This window comes from Acartia tonsa, chromosome 5 (assembly GCF_053477335.1).
Source record: "Acartia tonsa isolate MP-2025a chromosome 5, ASM5347733v1, whole genome shotgun sequence".
Taxonomy (NCBI): domain Eukaryota; kingdom Metazoa; phylum Arthropoda; class Copepoda; order Calanoida; family Acartiidae; genus Acartia; species Acartia tonsa.
In genome coordinates this window covers 530,001-543,681 of record NC_137264.1, presented here as the reverse complement: position 1 = coordinate 543,681, position 13,681 = coordinate 530,001, and the positions used below count along the sequence as shown (strand labels likewise).

The 13,681-nt window shown below is 30.0% G+C and overlaps 2 protein-coding genes across 2 annotated transcripts in view; one reads left to right on the top strand and one right to left on the bottom strand.

Annotated features, from left to right (window-relative positions):
- Positions 1 to 7,137, top strand: part of LOC145319877 (adhesion G protein-coupled receptor L3-like) — a 34,879-nt gene extending 27,742 nt beyond the window's left edge. Inside the window, exons 25-33 of the mRNA XM_080162283.1 lie at positions 440 to 537; positions 1,309 to 1,395; positions 4,245 to 4,349; positions 4,467 to 4,521; positions 4,840 to 4,910; positions 5,397 to 5,463; positions 5,548 to 5,639; positions 5,919 to 6,019; positions 7,087 to 7,137. Coding sequence (XP_080018409.1) covers positions 440 to 537; positions 1,309 to 1,395; positions 4,245 to 4,349; positions 4,467 to 4,521; positions 4,840 to 4,910; positions 5,397 to 5,463; positions 5,548 to 5,639; positions 5,919 to 6,019; positions 7,087 to 7,137 — 727 coding nt within the window. The remainder of the gene's footprint in view (positions 1 to 439; positions 538 to 1,308; positions 1,396 to 4,244; positions 4,350 to 4,466; positions 4,522 to 4,839; positions 4,911 to 5,396; positions 5,464 to 5,547; positions 5,640 to 5,918; positions 6,020 to 7,086) is intronic.
- The window catches only part of LOC145318477 (uncharacterized), a 195,931-nt gene that overhangs the window by 112,039 nt on the left and 70,211 nt on the right, over positions 1 to 13,681 (bottom strand). The window lies entirely within an intron of this gene.

Sequence of the window (13,681 nt, the reverse complement as noted above, 5' to 3'; positions counted from 1 at the left end):
AGTGTTGGAATTTTTTGAATATCTTCATCCTGGCGGGCACAGGATTCCAGCAAAACTGGCAGGGTCATCCAGGTAAAGAGAAAAAATGTTTTTTTGACTTAAACAAAGCATTTTGTCTTACCAAAATACTAAAATATCCTCTAGTAGTACATTCTCATATGAAATACAGGTGTTCAAGTCAATTTCAGGTTCCAGGTATGATCCTGCAGGTCCTGATCCTCCAGGTCTCCAGAAATCTTTAAAAGGCTCCTGTGGCCGCAATTTTTGACTCAAATTTTAAACTTAAGCTTTTCTTACATGTCTAAATAACGTATTTAAATTTCATAAATTTCCCGGCGACTGTGACTGAAATAGATATTTCTCTCAATATTTCTTCAATTATTTTTTTTCATTAAATTGAATCTGAATTTTTCAATATAGAATGTTTTTTTTTTGTTAGGGACAAAGATGATGATGAAGTGAACATGAAGAGGTCTGCCGAGAGAAATCTCAACTTGTGCATGTCATTTGCACAACTTGGGTTTCTAATCTTTGTAGGTAAATAATTAATAATAATAGAAGCTGTAAATAAGGGAGAGACAATAATTGGTATTATCCTCTTAGGAAATTTTTCTCAAAATTTGACAATTTTTATACCCCTCCCCCCACAGAAAAACTGCCCCCTGGCCTGTCTAGCCGCAGGCGCTCGGCCCCCTAGCCTACCTAGCCGTGGGTGCTCGGCCCCATAGCCATATAACCTAACCTAACCTTACCTAACCCAGTCATTTAGTTGGGGGGGGAGGGGGTATAAAATTGCAAAAAAAAATTTTGAAAAAGATTCCTAAGAGGATAACGCCCAATAATCAATTTTTTTATAAATCATATATTCTCAAATAAGTCAAACAATTTTGTAGTAATTGGACACTATGCAGATATTCAATAATATTTTTAATGGCAAGATGAAAATACTATTTTATATCAAAATATAAGACAAAAATTAGTCATTCCATTCCTTTTTTTGTTTTACAATAAGCTACAGTGTCATATCCATCAACTTTATAAGTTATTTTTTAAATTCTTTTCTATAATGCTTGATCTCTATATATCTCATCTCCTCTCCATCTCTTAAAGTAAATGTATAATAAAATTGAACTGCTATACTTCAATAATATGTAATCATTTAACACACAGCCCAATCTCCATCTTTTTCAAAATTAATTAACATAAATATTTTTACTGATAAAAACCATATATGGTTTGAAATTATTCTGTAATATGAATGAACAGATTCTGTTTTGCTGTGTGTCATGAATATTCATTAATTCCTAGGTAGAACTGATATTTTACCCTGTGCTGTTTGTGAGAGTTTTGGAGCTGCAACCCATTTTGGGTTTGTGGCCTGCTATGCATGGATAGGTAATAATTTTATTTTTTTTATATTTCTAACCCAATGTAGTTGTTGATTTTAATAACAGAATTAAAAGAACAAGTTTCATAATTTACAAATAAAAAAATGAATGTTATATAATCACCTTATTAAAAATTACGCAAACAGGAAACATTTTATTTTGAATTATTTCTTAATGCTCCAGGAATCCTTATGTAAGAATTTAAATGTATACAATGACCTTAACATTTTAAAATTTAAAATAAGATACATCTGAATGATGAATTAAGATTGTTTTTGTGAATTTCTTGTTTGAGAAACAAGAGTTTCCTTCCAAATTTCTATCAAGCATATAATTTTATGCTTAAAATTAGTTTAGGTAGAGTTACATTGGGTACGTACTATCATATTAACCCATTAATATCCACCCCAAGAATTACTTAAAAATAAAAACTTTTTCTGACATACTCTACTTACTATTACTATGGATGATTTGCATACAAATCAAAAGAATTTTTTTTGTTATGACCACTATGACAGAAAATATGACCACGTCAATAAATTGACGTTTGGCCACTCCCTACCCCATTATCAGATGATAGGAAATAACTGACATTAGGTACTAAAATTGCTAGAAAACTTTTTTGTTTTTCTTAATTCAAAAGAAAAGTTATTTTACTTAAATTATATATATTAAAAAATATGAAAATGGTTTTAAATACCATTTTTTTAAAACTTACTAGCAATTTCGCCCCTAGCATCTAGGACTCTGTCTCCAAGGGGATAGGAAGGGGTAGAAAAAGAAGCCCAAAACTACCCAAAGCTTAAATATAAAAAGGGAAATAGTCTAAAACCATCCTGGACTTATGAGAAGCTTCCCTAAAATGGAGAAGTCAATCGGTTTAGTAGTTTCAGAAATCTTAAGCTACAGACATAAGAACCTTTTAATATATGAAAGGATATAGCTTAGAGACAAATGTAAGCTAAAAAAATTGTATAAAATCATCAGAAATTAGGGAACAATTACATTTTTTCTTTTAAAGTATTTCTTTGTTGCTGTTTGTTTTTTATCTTTTTGTATAATAAAACTATAAAAAAAATATTCTGATTAATACCTTTATTTCCTGCTAAAATATATACAAATTAGTAAGGCTTATTAAATTACTTGTCCTATACCCTATTCCATTTATAAAATATAGAACACATTAATAAATCCTTTCCTATCACACGGTTTAACAAATGCGCGAGAGTTTTACCATATAACATATAACAATGATTTCAGCCAATCAGAAATAAGCTTGTTTGAAGTCCCACCCTAAATTTTACACCCAGGGTATCCCAGATGTCAAATAACGCCCAACTATGCATTTCCGGTCAGTTTGTTTTCTCAGCTTATATATGACCCCTCCCATTATATTCTTGACCATAAAATTAATCCTTTTATGGAAAAAAACCGCCCCGCCCCCCACACCATTATACATCCAATTAATTTATCACATCTTGTAAAACTATATTTTGACTTGACCAATCCTATTTCCTGTTTATCTAGGGATAAAGAGATATGTTTTTTTTGAGAAAAATTATTTATCCGAAAAATCATTGACTTAGAGCTTTAATATAATTTAATAATATTTAGCTGTATCTTTAAATCTAAATGTTGTACGCATAAAAAATGGTTTGGAGTTTAGAATCTTTTTTGGTAAAATACCATAATAACTTTTAAGTATCAGGTATATGAAGGATATTTGTTTTCTAACTTCATAGATATATTTTATATACATTCTTTATATTAGTCTAATTATGTTTTTTAAAAAAGAATTTAATTCCAAGAGACTAGGTCATTTAACTATCCCTTTTTCCAACTTATCACTATGTCTGTCCTTCCTGTTTTTATTACAAGCAAAGCAAAGCTACTATATAAATAGTGGTGCAGCTACTCTATAATTATATATGTCCGTTCATCTATCGTTAAGAAACTGTAATTCTCAAAGTATCCATCATCTTTCTATCTGTTTTTTTTAATTTTCTCATTCTCTTTTTATGTTTATATGAATACTGAACATGATAAAATTTCTCACATTGTCTGTTTGTCACTGTATGAATTGTTTGTCTTCGCTGCTTATGAATATTGTCATCATTGTTCTTCACTTTGACACTCTTCCTAACTATTTTACAAATGAAGGTTCGATTTTTAAATCAAACTTATTTTTTTGATGGTTAGTATTATAAAAAACAAAATAGTAAAAATTAATTATCTACATTTTTAAAAATGTATTTGCATTAAAGAATATTTTTTAGATAAAACTATTTTAAAAAGATGAGTTACCATTTTAAAAATGATAAATATTTAAGAACTGACCAAACACCCTAAACATGATTTTAGGGCATAATTTCTGGGGGATTTATATATTTACTATGCATATTACTACTACTATTAAGCCATGCGAAATAATACTTACGTAACTTTTTCAAACACTTTTTTCTCCGTGAAATTTTAAGAATCCCTTACAATTTTTTTTAAAAGCTAAAAGTTTTCATTATTGATAAATGGAATATTTAAGAAAATTTGTAAAAAACACCATATCTTTTGGTTGATTTATGGCTATGAAAATTATTACCCTCTCAATTTTCAATTTTTGATTAAGCCCTCCATTAAAACATAAAAAATTTAATTAGTTTTTTATTGTTTTAATATTTTTACTTTTTAAAATGAAAGTGATAGCAATAATCTTTCAATATCTATTTTCATTTTTTAAATATATCATCCCTGTCATTTTTTAGAGCCATCTAAACAGAGGCTACTTTAACGTAGTTTTATTGATGTGTGGGTACGAATGGGTTAAGATACTAAACCTTAACAATCTTGTTATATTTTTAGTAATAGATTGTTCACAAGTGTACTACAAATTCTACAACAAGAGGGCACCACAGACAAATCTTCTCTACCTTTCCATTGCTTCATATGGTTTAGCATTTGCAATAGGTGAAGCATATTCATTAGAATCTTTTCTTATATATTGAATTTATTTTAGATTTCAATTTCAATGAAATTTTAGTATTATTTGATCAAAAATAATTTATTATTAATATTTCTTATTAGCTGGAGGAGTGCTCATCACTAGTCTAACAAATGAAGCCTATTTCTACCTGAGGAGGTAAACAATAAATAAATATAATTACAAAAAAATACAATTATGTATCTTTGTTTGTCCGTTAAGATCTGAAGAAATGCTAAATTAACTTGCATTTTTAAAAATCAAACAAACACAATACTTGTTATCAAATATGAATGTACATACATTAAAATACAGATACAGAAAAAAAACAAATAGAAAATTATTTTATTTATGTTTCTCTGGTCAATATTTTGAAATGCATGCAGCAAAATGATTTTCTTCTAAGAGGAAATAATTTAGAGTTATGAATAGAAATGTTAGAATTTTAAAGATTGTAACTGTAATATGTATTTTCAGAAGCGTGGAAGGCCATGTGGACAGTTGCTGGTTGAATGACTGGGCTGAATATGCAATCATCATTCCCATAGGTTTATTTTTTTAAAGTATTTAAAAGCAAATCTTTTCTGTAAATCTGAATGAATTGATAGCTGTTCTTGTTTAATTAAACATGTTAGAATTCTCATAGATATTTTAAACTTGTAATAATTTAACAATAACAAGTTACAATATTTTAAGCAAATCATCTCTTAAATAAAGTCCTTAAATTGTAAATATGTAAGTTGTAACCAATTTATAGATAATCTTGTTGAGACCAATTATTTGATATATTGCTTATAATTTGTAAATTAATAATTTGGACATTGCAACAAAAAAGCTTATTGTTTTCATAAAACTTTCAAACTTAAGAAAGCATCAGCATTAGTATGCTACAAAATCATTATCATTCGTTTAGAAAACTATGAAAATCTTAACTATTATTGTTTTCAAATAGACAAAATGGTACAAAATATTTTTCCAACACCCCCTCCTCCTGAATTCCCTATCCCCTTAAAAGATTTAATGTAAATTTTAAGGAGTTGCTTTGCTTCTTTGCTTAGTTAGAATGGTCTTGACATATGTTTGGGTAAAGAAAAACTCAAGGTAAATATTTTATTTTTCACTTGAAAATTTAGATTGCTAATGCTAATTCTATATTTTAATTGGATAATAATTTAACTTATTTAGTGACACAACATGTGAAATAATCTTGGATCTTCTGGTATCCTTCAGAAGTACACTGGTCCTAACCTTTGTGATGACTCTTAACATTGTCTTTGGTAATTTTATACACTTTATAAACTTTAAATATTTTTCTTAAACTTGAAGTTGAAAATAAAAAAAAATTTATATTAGGGTTTATATTATTCACATAATGATGAACTGACTTTATGAAAGTAAAGATAAATGGAAATACTTAATTGATAGTCGGCCTTTAAAAAAGTCTAAAGATGGATGTGACCTAAATGTAGTCACCCCAAGATCTTGGTTAAAAGATGTTTGGAGTAATATAGAATCTACTCTAATGTGGATATATGTACATAGATGTATCTTTTTAGCCTTTGTTGCTGACTCCCATGTCTTTGGCTACATAATTGTTGTTCTGAATGTTTTCCCTGGATTCTTCATCTTGTTGAACAGTACTATTTTCAACTCTGAGGTAACTCTTGTTTATATCTAAAATCTATTGATGATTTTGTTTCATTTTGTTTATCAAGTTATCTAAAACGGTTCTTTAGTGAATTCACATTTGCAATGAGTTATTTAAGCAAACAAAATTTAGCATAAATGGATATTTAAATCCCAAGGTATTAAATGATCGAGCGTTAGCTCATCATTTAATACCGAGGGATTTAAATATCCATTTATGCTAAATTTTGTTTGCTTAAATAACATTCTATTGCAACAAAAAGGTGATGTTAGCAAATAATTTCTTGAATAAAATCATAAAACGTTTTTTCATTTAATTTTCATTTTTTTCACTGTTGTGTTTTTATTTGACATTAAAAATAAAAATCATAAAAAATCTTCCAAATCAAAGAGAAAAAATCTTTGAATTATTGGCCAATTTAAGTTCAAAGATTTTTTTATTGTAAAAAGTTAATTTTTTAAAAATATTTTAGAAAAAAAATCTTCTAACAAAAAAAAATTATCATAATCCAAGATGGCGTCAATACATGAAAATAATATTTTCAAAACAAAAAATTAAAACTTGAATATCTTTTTTCACAGATTGAATTTCAAAAATCGGTCTGACAGTTTTTCCAAAGTCAGTATGATCTATTGAATGAAAAAGGTTTGAAACTGATAGAACATTTCTTTATACTAAAACATATTTTTTCTCACGTTTTTCCCACACTTCCAAAAAATGAAATTCAATGAAAATTAAATGGTTCCCACATTAAAAAAAAGTTCCCACGGGTCCTAAAAATGAAATTAAATGAAAAACATATGTATCATTTAAATGAAAATTAAATGGTTCCCACGCTCAAAAAATTTTCACACACATGAAATTCTTGAAAAAACCTAATTAATTGAATATTTAAACAAACTGAATATCGCGTTTTTTGCAATGGAATGACAAATGCCATTAAATCCATAAAATCACTACTGCACATAGTTTTGCTAATGTGAGAAACTTTGAAATCACAAGAAGTCAAAACACTTCTCCTGTTCTATTTTCTATTGTGCAATGAATGTCATGAATATCATTTATTTTATTTTCAGGTAGACATCTTTGGAAATCTGAAGAAGAACTTCAGAAGAAAGAATGCCTAAGGAATAGAAATTTGATTGGATTTGATATTCAAATGTCTAGGCAGTAAAATCAACTTTTATTTCTAATAAATAGATGAAATTTTTTAAAATTTCATGATAATCATACAGGGTCATTCAAGAGAAATGATCTTTTAAAAAACTTAATTATGCATAGAAAATAAAACAATTATGTATAATCCTTTATATATTTGGAAAACCTTTTATGAGACATTTATGTTTCAAATATTTAAAAATGATTATTTCAACAATTTATGCCTTAAAAACAGGTTTTTCCAGAAGCCCTTTTTTTCAAAGATTTATTGATTTAAAGGTTGTAAAAAAATGTGTATCTTTTTAAAATTCAAATTGTGCAACTTGTGTTAATAGTAGAGAAATGTTATGCATATTGTTGGAATCGTCATAAGCTATAGTTTTTAAATATATATAAACCATTCCTGTGCTACGTATAGTATAGGAGCTATGTGGTAAAAAGTTCCAATTACTTAAAACTTTTAAACCTTTTTCTCACATTTTTCAACGTAGCTCCTAAACTATAAATAGCACAAAAACCGTACTTATATTTTCAAGAACTAAAGCTTATGACGATTTTAACGGTATTGCGCACATTTTCTACTATTAACACAAGCCGCGCAATTTGAATTTTAAAATATGTGTATTTTGCACACCCTTTAAGTCTATAAAACTTTGAAAACAGGTTTTTGGGCATAATGAGTTGAAATAATCATTTTTTAAAAATCATTTCTCTTGAATGACCCTGTAGATTAAAAGATAGATTTGAATATTATTACCAATATATAATTTGATTTTTGTACAAAGCAAGCCTTTAGGATATTCAGATATTTCAGTCATAAAATAATTTTTCCTTTAAATCTTTTATAAAAGTTTTTCACTTGTTAAAAAAAATCAGGTATTGTTAGTTTTGTGACATCACCACTTAAGGGGCGTTAATTTGTATTTTCACAATAGCTTTCTACCCAGCATGTATTTATGTGGTTTTGTTTCAATAGAAATGTTGCATTGACATGGTCTTAATTTTTAATTTGTCATGTTTGTTACATATTTAAAGAAAATGACTTGAAATGCCCCTTGAGAGGCAATATCACGAAACCACCAATACCCAAAAATTCTTATAGATTTAAAAACTTTATATTTTTAAAATTTTGTAATGAATTTAACTAGTTGTGAATAGAAAAAAACCTGGATATTACCTCAGGCATGCTTTACCGACCAGGAATTGATTAGCATAATGAACTAAAGAATAATGGATTGGCCACAATTAGTAATTTAGGAATTATTAATTGTTCTATGTATTTTTTATATTTTTTTAATATAGTTGTTTGCATTTAAAAATAGTTTTTTTTTCTTATTCTCATTTTTTAAAGCAAAGCTTTTCTATAATTAAGTTCGTTCCGTCTGCCCGTCCATCAGTCTGTAACGGTTAGCTCTTTTTGTTTAGGCATGTCAGAATTGTCCTATTGATTTTAAACTATACATGGTGATTCCTGTAGTAGTTAGGTACAATTCAGAGAGTAAATAATTGTTACAAGAATGTCCGTACATGCATTTCAAATATTTTTATGTAATATTATTATTATTTAATTGATCTGATTTTTAGAATACTGAATCTTATGTCAACAAAGTAAAAAATGAAAGCAAAGCATCTCTTTATTCAAGTCTTTAAAATGTAAATATGCTGTTAAGCATTATCTAACAAATTACTAACAATTTTATACATTTATAATCTGATTATTCAGTTTTGACACTCTACATGTGTTAATGTTTGTGTTACTGATTCAGAGCTTGGCTTTATGGAAATTTTCTTCCTTGTTAATAATAATATTAAGAATTAAAACATATAGATGTATCTTTAATATATCCATAGACACAGTGTTTCGCCCTTTTAGGGCTCATCAGTATGGCTCAATTCATCAGAGTTAGTTTTGCACATGGTGGGGCTTGAACCGGGAACCCTTAGATTACCAGGCTAACACCCTACCCATTGCGCCATTACCCCATGATGAGTAAGGAGTGAAATTTTGACCAGAGAGCTCAACCAACTTATGATTAGTTGGGGGCCTTGCACTTATGGCTAATTAGTATGGTTTTTAATTCCCCTGAGAGTGCTCTAGTTCGGCCTAATACCTGACCGAAAGAGCATATATATCCATAGACACAGTGTTTTGCCCTTTTAGGGCTCATCAGTATGGCTCAATTCATCAGAGTTAATTTTGCACATGGCAGGGCTTGAACCAGGAACCCTTAGATTACCAGGCCAACACCCTACCCATTGCGCCATTACCCCATGATGAGTAAGGAATGAAATTTTGACCAGAGAGCTCAACCAACTTATGATTATCTTTAATATATTATTTTTGTTAACAGTTTTGTTTAAAGCTTTTGCATGTGTAGACTCATTTGAATTTATGATGATGAAACTACAACCTTAACTTAATTATTACTTTACCATGTAATTAATGTTATATTCGTCCTACATATTTTAAACCTTGCATAAAGAATACTGTAGCAATATTGTGTAATCTTAACAGTGTAGCAACTTTATGATAACTACTGTAGAGTCAGTGCATCCATCTAATTTTCAGGACTAGGAGATTTGATTAATTTGTTTTTTTAAAATGATAAAACAAAAGGATTGTACACAATGTTTTACTTGTAGATTAACTATAATTGTAACTCTTATATTAAAAAAAGGTATTTTGTGCGTATTTACTTTTAAAAGTGAAGCTTTTCTATTTTTGGGGTCGGTCCGTCTGTCCATAACAGATAGCTCGTTTTGATGATTTAAACAGGTTAGAACTGTCCTATCAATTTCAAACTTTTTATGCTGATTCCTATAACAGTTAGGTACGACTTAGAAAGTGCAGCAATTTTATAATTGTTACCAGAAAGACCGTAAGTCCATTTGAAACATGCTGATTTTTTATATTAAAATTTTATTTATTTTTTTAAAATATCATTTGATTTTTGGAATACTGAATTCTATTAAAAAATATTAAAACAGGGTAAAATATTATTAGCAAACTATCTCTATAATCAAATCTTAATTATGTCCTTAATTATTATTAAATGTTATACTAGCGGCTTTGCCCCCAGAGGCTTATATTACACGAAAAATTTTTTTTTAAATTCTATTTCAAAATCAGTTAAATATAAACAAGGATGACAACATCCATAAGTAGCGAAGCACAAAATTTCGTGGATGGGAATGACCGTCATGGTTGTTTTCTTCAAACAACGGGAAATTTAATTTTGATATCTAAAACAGATATTTTGAAAATCGGATCATAAACACCAAAGATATGGGGAAAAATGTAATTTGAAAATAGCCAAAACCCTGCAAAAAAGGCAGTCTGACCATTATTGTTGTTTTCTTCAAACGACGGGAAATTTAATTTTAACATCTTTAACTGAAAAAAATTTGAAAATTGGACTAAAAACACCAAAGATATGGGAGAAAATGTAAAAAAAATATAAAATAGCCAAAAACCTGCAAAAAGGCAGTCTGACGTTCATAGTTGTTTTCTTCAAACGACGGGAAATTTGATTTTGATATCTATAACTAAAAAAAAATTGAAAATCGGTTCATAAACACCAAAGATATGGTGGAAAATGTAAAAATAGCTAAAAACCTGCAAAAAGGCAGTCTGATCGTTATTGTTGTTTTCTTCAAACGACGGAAAATTTAATTTTGATATCTTTAACTGAAAGAATTTTGAAAATCGGACCATAAACACCAAAGATATGGGGGAAAATGTAGAAAATCTAAAAATAGCCTAAAACCTGCTAAAAAGCCGTCCGACCGCCAGTGATGTTTTATAGTTAATTGTGCTCCTTAATGATGGGAACGTTGTCAAAAAATTTCAGAATTCTATCTTTTGTAGGAGCTGAGTAAATCCCATTTCCCCCATAGCGTTACGGACGGACTGACTGACGGACTGACTGACGGACGGACGGACGGACGGACGGACAAAGTGAATTATAGAGTAGCTTCGCTACTAAAAATAATTTTTTCTTCTAAAGATGGTGTTAGTTATGTTTTAAGCTAATTGCAAAAAAATGTCCGCAGGGCGGCGATTTTTAAATTTTTAAATTTTAGTCAATTTCTCTAGGGAGGGTGGTGGTTCCCTCCACCAATATAGTGATTAATCTTCTTGGGACCTATGAGAAACCACCCTGTTAAGGAGAACTTGATCGGTTCAGCGGTTAGCGAGATCATTTGGTACAAACATACACACAAACAGACATCATGTTACTTTATCATATGGATTGAAAAAAAAATAGGTTTAGGCATAGCAAAAAAAACCTCTAAAGGGATAGAGATGAATTCAATCTTATTAGACGTTCACTCAAAGCCCAAAAATAATGGACATAAAAGTGTTTTATAGAAGCTGTAGCAATAGATATAACATATAAATATACAGGGTGGGGCAAATAAGACCCAACAAACTTTAAACAGCCATAGCGCCAAAACTACTTGACCAATCAGGACGTTTGACCCCACTATAAAAAGCTTAGGCAATTACTTTTTAGCAAAAAAAAATCTTTGGACAAAGATGGGCTCGTACTCTGAGCTGGTCGCGCTTATATTCAACAAGGCAGATTCGAAATGCACTGGTGGAATAATCTGGATCCTCGACTAGGGCCCACTTAATTGGATCTCAGCCCATCTGTAGATGAGGTTGAGTTATGCAACTTGCTGGGGATACTGTTAGATACATAAATAAGACACTAGAAAAGACTAGAGCTCTCTATCTAAAGTGGCTTGGCTGATGTCAAAAATTGTGTGAAATCGTGAAAATTTCTCGGTTCTCAACGTTAGAGACCCATATAGAACTTAAAAACACATTTTAGACTATGGACTGTGCTGACAACCCTAGCTGAATCTTCATGCCATTTCCAAAAAGGTATTGAACGTCGTGCCAGCTCAACTGTGGTCCAAATAAGAGCCTCCGTGTCAAAGGGTAGTGTTAAAGTTGGGTGAATTTGGATCCTACGGTTACTCACGTTCCTAAGGAAATGGGGCCTCCCAGCAGCCTGATCTTAATTTTATGACTTTAAGGCCTGGGGCTACTTTGAAGCATGCACCAATAGACAAATACAACAAAGACCTCCCTCATTGCCACCATCAAGGAGAAATTCGCCAGCTTGGACAGGGACATGGTGACCAGGGCCTGCAGGCGGTTTAGGGGGCGGGTGAAGGCAGTGATTGAGGCTGGCGGCGATTTTATTGAATAATCTAATAGTTATATATAGTTCAATAAAATCTTTAAAATTGACAATTTTATGTTCGTTTGTTTAGAAGTTAGAATTTGTCCAGTCTTATTTGCCCCACCCTGTATATATTGACAGGGAAAAATTTGTTGTTAATTTAGTATTTTCCTTACTAATATGAAACTCAATTATTGGTAAGTTCAATCAACCACTAGGAGGGGAGGGAATAGAATTGCGAGGGTGAATGAGAAGTATTGTTATTTTTGCCAGCTTGGATTATTTCTTTATCAGAGTACATGAAAATGTGGTGCAACATCCACTTAATAATATATCGATTACCGTAGCTTAAGCAGCATTCAGCCATACAGCTTCAATTTTTTCCAGTATATTCTTTATTTTATCTTAAAATTTCTCCTCTCCTATATTCTGTAATAGCGGCTACACCCCTAGACTCAAGGATAGAGGCTAAATGTATCCTCTCTAAAAATAGTTAGAAACCTTCTCTGGACCTTTATTTAGCTTCACTGTAAAGGAGATCCCTATCTGTTGAGCGGTTTTGCGAGATCCTTTGCTACTGACAAAAAAAGCTTAATACTTTATATATTAGGATTAGTTTTGTTATTCTAAACAAATTACTAATCCTGCTTATTATGGAGGAGTAAACTTATGGAGGGAGTGAACATTGGACTGTAAATTATGTTGGTACCCAAAGTTTCAATTTTCCCTATCTTTTTCCCTGCGAAAACTTTGGATACTTAATTGAATTTTGATTAGTTAATTCTGACAGTGTCCTAACTTTTTAACCAATAACTTGTATTTAGAAAATAAAAAGGTTGCTGCCATACTTTTGGACACAATTGTTCTCCTTTTAGTTAAAAAATGCATTTTTAATTTTGCAATAAATTTAATGTTTTGTGTTACATTTTTCAGCTTATCTCTAAAGGTAAACATTACCAGAGAGAGAGAGAGAGAGGGGACAGTTGGCTGTTTATTACACTTGTCCCCTAAGTTTTACAATAACGTTTATATATATATTTGTTGCTAAACACCTTTGGGGACTTTAGTGAATTGTGATTGGTTGGTTTTATTAGGTTGAGTGTTCAAACATTTGAACCACATAGTTTACGCTACAGAAGGTGTAATGTTGTTTATCATAATTGGGAATGTATATCAAATTATCGGCCATTGTTTTATCCCTTTAGATCCCTGAAACATTACAATTAAACAATACTTCTAGGGATGAGATCATAATTTAAAAAATACATCCTTATATAAATGAGATGTTTTTCTGTCTCTGTGAGTGTGTGTGTAGCAA